Source organism: Perca flavescens, chromosome 15 (genome assembly GCF_004354835.1).
Source record: "Perca flavescens isolate YP-PL-M2 chromosome 15, PFLA_1.0, whole genome shotgun sequence".
Classification (NCBI taxonomy): Eukaryota; Metazoa; Chordata; class Actinopteri; order Perciformes; family Percidae; genus Perca; species Perca flavescens.
The window spans coordinates 19,676,515-19,683,440 of NC_041345.1; the positions used below are offsets into that span (position 1 = coordinate 19,676,515).

The following is a 6,926-nucleotide window of genomic DNA, read 5'->3' on the forward strand; positions in this document are numbered from 1 at the left end:
TGAATGGGCCAAAAAAGGCGAGTGAATAAAACGGTGTCTTTATTCTTGCAAACTATACCACCCCTGCTTTATTACTGTTATTACCGAGCTAACGCTAGCTTGTCATGCTAGTCAGCTGGATAACGAGTAAACAGCAGCACCAGAAGAGCTACTGGAGGGACGGTACGTTCCTCACTTCAGAACGGAACAGAAGTAGGATAGTGTAGTGACTTTACCCTTCCTCCTCATCAAGGACTCCAACATGTTTACGTTTTAGGTGCTGAATCATCACCGTGGTGCGCCCGTGCCATGCCGTGTCGCTTTTGCTTATCTTGCAATTAACACGTTTTTGATTTATTTAGTGTGAAATGCTCCCACACCTTGGATGACTTGGGTCGTACGGATTTCTTTGCCTCCGCCGATTGTTTCAGAACAACGTTACGGGTCTCTCCGGTCTCTCCGCTCTGCTCTTTTTTCTTTTCTTTCGCTCCGCGCTGCTCAGCTCAACTCAATTTTTTTTTTAATCTCCGCGACTAGGTGGCCTAATAGTTGCGCGACACAACGAATCGATAATTAAATTCGTTGCCAATTTTTTTAGTAATCGAATTTTATCGATTTTATCGATTCGTTGTTGCAGCCCTATATATGCATGACACTACATGTTTTCAAATATATTTGAAAACAAGTTTTTATTAGATTACAATAACCTGTTTCAGTTACTTTTTTTTCAAACTAACACTTTCTTTGTCAACTTGAAACACTTTCAGATGGTCTTTCTGTAAGAAAATACAAATAAACACAACTTTACCTCGTGTTGGAGTATTATTTATTAACTTTTAATTTCTTTATATTGTATTGGTTGGTTGGTACTATTGTTTTAACACTAATGTCAGCAACAAAGTGCTTGCATATTAAACTTAATGACATTCCTGTTGCATGCAAAAATAAGCCTACAGTATTTACATGCATAGCTTCTTTGAACACAATATACACAGATGGAATACCATATGAGAAATATGCACCACTAGTACTAACAGTAGTAGTAATATTGTGGCTGTAATATGCTTCTGTTATTTTTGCAATTTCCATAAAAACTGGCCAGAATATACACAAAGAGATCAGTGTGCAAATAATGCTACTTTATTTACTTAAGTGAATGCAAGACTTTTGTTTATAATTACTTTTTCAGCCTTTGTTTAAAATGTAATTAAAGATAAATGAAATACTTCATGTACAGTATGTATCTTGGATATAATGTTGCACGCTATGTGCAGATGGAAACGTTTGTTCTATTGTCCTGAATAGGCAGTGGTGGAGAAAGTATTCAGATCCTTTAGGAAAAATACTAATACCACTGTGAAAATAGTCAGTTTATACTGTTACATGTAAAAGTTCTGCATTGCAAATGTTACTTTAGTAAAAGTTTTAAGTACAATCATGAAAATGTGCTTAAATATTACAAGAAAAGTACTCCATGCTGAAAAATGTCCCCTGTGACTGTTATACTATTAAATATTATATCATAAGATTATTATCACTCATGCAGTAACATTAAAACAGGATGTCACGGTTGTAGTTGGTTGAGCTGGAACTCAATTTCAACTGTTTTGTATAGGACTACAACTAATTATTGATATTTTTCATTATTGATTAAGCCATTTTTATCTCCATTTATCGATCTCTTGTTATATAGGTACTATATTATACTACAGCATACTACATGACACCATATTGTATTTGATATTCTATTTAATTCTGTGCTATTACTGCTGTACTATACTGCATATACTATGTTATATTTCTGTGCTATACTTTATATTATGTTATACTATATTACTACACTACTACACCTTATATTATGTCTGTATCTTATCAATTATCAAAGTAGTTGCCAATTATTTTTTCTTTTATACGCTCTCCCTGTGCTTTGATTGCAAACATCTTAAATTGAAAAGTAACTAAAGCTGTCAAATAAATGACTAAAAAGTACAATATTTCCCTCTGAAATGAAGTGGAGTAGAAGTAGAAAGTACCTTGAACTTGTATTTAAGTACAGTACTTGAGTAAATGTACTAAGTTACATTTCACCACTGTGAATACTTAGATCCCTAAATTACCAGCATAGCAAATGTCATACATTATTATATATTATATAGTTATTATGATCAGGAGGAGCAACAGGCGTGACCCGTCTCCAAAACAAGCGCTTCCAACTGGCCGGCGATGACGTCACGCCGTCTCGTCCCGTAGCCTCTGTGTTTATTATGTGGTATTTAAGGAGCAGCTGCTAACTAGCATCGAGCCTCGACTTCAAACATGCTCTGATTTATACAGCTGGCCGGTAAGATCGTTTAATATCAATACAACAAAGACGCACAGACGTCCACACGACCTCTGTGTTCAGTTTGAAAACAGTCACGACAAAAACAAAACAGAGCGGCGAGAGTCGTAAACAGCCGAAGGTCGTTTTTTTTTTTCTTTTTAGCTAGCAAGGTAGGCTAGCTTGCAAGCTAACTTACCCCGCTAACTAGCTAGCAACATAACCTAACATAACAGTTACAACATGACAAGTCAGCAACTTAGAAGATTAGCTAGGTCACATAACGGTTTGTATAGCTAGCTAAATGTCGAGTGTAATGACTAACGTGGCTTAACACATCCCTGTTGACACGTCTTTGAACAGCTGGGTTTTATAGACATAGCTTCACAGCTACAACAAACAGCTGATGACCAGCCCCCATAGCTGCTGCGGATTTATACGTTGAGTAATTTTCACCCTAAATAACGCTAATGTCTTTTGGTAACACCTCGTTAAAAGATTATTCATCTGCCAGCAACCCTGCGTATAACATATATGTAGCTACAGAGCTATGACATATGTCTTTATAATCTGTTTCTACGTATACTAACACGAGTAATGTGTATTGTGTGAAGTAGCTTTGTCCGGATGCGCAGGGGCTCACTTCACTCAAAGAATACAGCTGTATCATCGCTGCAAAGTCAGAGCTTTTTAAAGAGTATGGTGGTTTCACTCTGTAACCAATTTATTACAACAATCAGGAACAGGACGTTTTCTTCTGTCATCATATAGGCTAGCTACGCCGTGGGTGGGAGGTATGGATATATAAGATATATATAAGTATAAAATATCCTATTTTCAGCTTTTTAGTTGTGGGGATTTGCTGCTTTTCTTCATCTTGTGTGATGGTAAATAAATAATAGCTTTTGAGTTTATTGTGATGGTTGGACAAAACAGGTCACCTTGGGCCTTTCCTTTACTGTATTCTGACAATTTAGCCTATAGATTCATTTAAAAGATAATTGGCAGATTATTCGATAGTGAAATTAATAATTAGTTGCAGCCCTACTATAATAGCATGGTATAGTAAAAGTAATTAGAGTAACTGTTTACAGATAAGAAATAACCAGAATCCAGTGAATTAAAAAGGTACTTTGTCACACGTAAAAATCCTGTAAATCCAATATTGCCATAAAGCAGTCCTGCTAATGGCCCAATGCAAATATAGATAATAAAGGGATAATAAACGGTAATGCAAAATGTCCATTGGTTGACGTAATGAGTATACAGCATTATATCTTTCAACCCTTCTGTGTTTTTAGTAAAGTTGTAGTTTAAATAACTAGACAAGTTATTTGTGAAAATAACTCATTTCCATTGAGTTACTTATATGGAAAGTGTAAAATCAAATTGAGTTTGTTTAGATGTTCCTATGAGAGAATGGTAAGTGTTGGACTACACTTGGAAAGCCTTTAAGATTTTGTTTAAATGTGCCATAGGTAGGATTGTGAAGATCCAGGACTTAGCCAAAAAATTTGAACATCAACAACTTCTCAGTCCCCCCCCTTCTGCTAAAGCCGAAAACGGTCTCCTAAGCCCCTCCCCCCACAAGGGAGAATGAATGCGTGAGAATGAATGCGTGTGCATGAGCAGTGATTGACACGCAGTTAGACATGAGGCTATACACATAAACCTGTTGTGTCTTTTCTTCAGGTTTGGAGGACAGAGATGGCAGTGTGTGCACTGACCATGCTGGATGGGATGGAGGATGAGGTCACGGCAGCAGGCGGTGTGTTTCTCCTGGTCCTGGCCTTCGTCTTCGCTTGGCTTTCAACCCACGTGGCCGACCGGGGGGACCACATACTGGGCACCATCCTCACTGTGGGCGCCCATGCCTCTCTGATAGGACTGGGAGGTCACGACAGCTACAGCGGAGGCTCTTCTAGCGCCGACACTCCGGAGCAGCAGGCTCCTCCGCCTTCTCAGGAGAACAAGCCGGATGACGGCGAGCCTGGGACTGAGAGGGGAGAGGGGGAGGAGACTGGGGAGGGAGCTGAGGGGGTTCGGACCGATCTCCTGCTGGACATACAGAGCAAACAACCACAGGCTGGAAGAGTGCATACGTCAGATGAGGAGGAGGAGGAGGATGATGATGATGATGAGGAGGAGGAAGAGCTAGAGGAGGAAGATAAAAAGATTATAAAGCATATCCCAGTGTTGTCCAGCACCATCTGCCCCATCACCACCACCACCACCACTTCTTCTTCTTCTTCTTCTTCTTCTACTACTACTACTACTACTGCCGCTTCCATCTCTGTCCGTCTGAAGTATTTAAATGACACGGAGGAGGTAGCTGTTGTAGAACCAGAGGACACAGTAGGAGTACTGAAAAGGTAAAACAACCCCGAACATCCACCTACAGACTTCAAGCATAGATTGTGAAAGGAATAGTTTTACAGTTTGGGAAATATGCGCTTATTTGCTTCTTGCAGAGAGCTAGCTGAGAAGATGCAACATGCATGTCTGTACGGTAAATTTAAAGCTACAGTCAGCAGTCAGTTAGCTTAGCTTAGCATAAAGACTGAACAAGGGGAAACGGCTTGCCCGGCTCTGCTAATTAACACGTGATAAGTGTAAAAACGACATGTTGTGGTTTTATGAGAGGTTATGTATGGTAACTATTTCTTGGCATCGAGTCTTGTTGTCACTGTGCGGTTGCCAGGCAACCAGCAGAGACTCCATGAAGTCCAAGAAATAGTCAAGCACATAAGCTCTCGTCCTTTTCACACGTTTGGACATCGCCTGTTAATGAGAATTAATTAATGTGAATTTAGAGGTAACAAAATCCGCTTACACATTTCTGTTACCTTTTGGACAGAGCCTGGCTAGCTGTTCCCCCCCCTGCTTCCAGTCTTTATGCTATGCTAAGCTAAGCTAAGCTAAGCGACTGCTGGCTGTAGCTACACATTTATCGTAAACACACAAGGATTGTATTGATCTTCTCATCTAACTCCCTGCCAGAAAGCAAATAAGCGCATATTCCAAAATGCCATAATGACCGTTCATTATTCTCTTCTTTCTTGTCTCCCTCGATCTCTTCCCCAGTAAATACTTCTCAGGTCGGGAGAATCAAATAAAACTTATCTACCAAGGCCAGTTGCTGCAGGATCCCAAGAAGACTCTGTTATCCCTAAACATCACACACAACAGCGTGATCCACTGCCACATCTCCCAGGCCCTGCACGAGGCCCCTCCAGAGGAAGGGGCTCAGTCTGGGCCCGGAGCAGGAGTCGGCTCTGGGGTCTCTGGAGGATTCAGGGCTGCTGGTGTGGCCATCAGCACCAGCAGCCTGGTGGTGCCCGTGTTTGTGGTGATACTGGCCGTGGTGTGGTACTTCCGCATCAACTACAGGCAGTTCTTCACCACCCCTGCGACCATCTCCCTTGTGGGAGTCACTGTGTTCTTCAGCTTTCTGATATTTGGGATGCACAGCCGCTGAAAAAGGTAGAGCGGAGGAACACGCTTACAGCTGAATGTTGTGTGGTAAAATAAAAATAACTACAGCAGTGGGCGGCGCCTGGAGAGATGGACTACTCAAAACGGGGCTTGGTGCAGATGCCACAGCTGATTGGATGCCTGCAGAGTGTGTGTGTGTGTGTGGGTGGCTAGGTAAGGCTGTTTGTGCATGTAACAAGATAAAAGTGATTGTACAGTATACATGGAATAAATAATAATCTGCTGCAAGTGAAGTTCAGCTGAAACCAGACCATACTTTGGCTCCTCCCCAAACATGACTTAGTGGTTCACACCATGTTCAAACACTCTAGCTTTATGCGCTCTTTTATTGTTGCTAATGCTTTCTTGTTTGTCTTTGTTTTTTAGGCCACCATTTGTGTGTTAAAAAAAATTATAATTAACAGATAGATGCAATAATTTAAAACCTTTTGGAACCACTCAACGTGCTGTGTGCCAGTTCAACCGCCGTTATTTTTGAATGAAATAAGCAAATAAATGGACTTGTACAGCTGCCCCAGCGCTAGGCTAAAATGTTCCGATATTTTTGTTGCTCAAATACTGTTGCTATGTAGAAATAGGCTAATTTAAATAATCACTAGACATGAAAATAGACATTTTTTGAGAAGATATTGTAAATATATTGTGTATTTTCTGTAAATAAAATGATAGAATGAATCAGATGAACCTGCATCTGGCACTTAAAGATTTGGAAGGGTGACATGGAACCCTCCTGATTATGCTGGACTGCTCTGGCTTCAGTGATGTCTCAAATTAAAGCATTTCAAACCAACCTGTTTCAGCATCTGTTTGTAGTCTAAAGAAGGGAGTCTCTGGTTATGTTTTGTGTTTATTTATATACAAACACCAGTATGCATGGTAGTGAAGAACATAATCACATTATGATCACATACAACAGTCATTCACACATGCACAGATTTGTGCATGAAAAAATATTGGAAACTCACATTGCCTTCTTTGTCATTGCCCTCGTGCTCCACACGTACACACAAAGATCCACAAGAGAACATCAGCTGTTAGCTTCATCCACAAAAATGTGGCTCAAAAATCTAAATCACACCTACCAAAGTATCTCAATAACAGGTCATTTAACTTTAGTGCACATCACAAGACT

The 6,926-nt window shown here is 40.2% G+C and overlaps 1 protein-coding gene across 1 annotated transcript; it reads left to right on the forward strand.

Annotated features, from left to right (window-relative positions):
• The first annotated feature begins 2,209 nt into the window (after positions 1-2,209).
• On the forward strand, positions 2,210-6,588 carry tmub2 (transmembrane and ubiquitin-like domain containing 2). The gene is made up of 3 exons (XM_028599801.1): positions 2,210-2,320; positions 3,992-4,671; positions 5,384-6,588. Exons 2-3 carry the CDS (start codon positions 4,007-4,009, stop codon positions 5,775-5,777), a joined length of 1,059 nt encoding a protein of 352 aa, XP_028455602.1. The 5' UTR covers positions 2,210-2,320; positions 3,992-4,006; the 3' UTR covers positions 5,778-6,588.
• Positions 6,589-6,926: the final 338 nt, after the last annotated feature.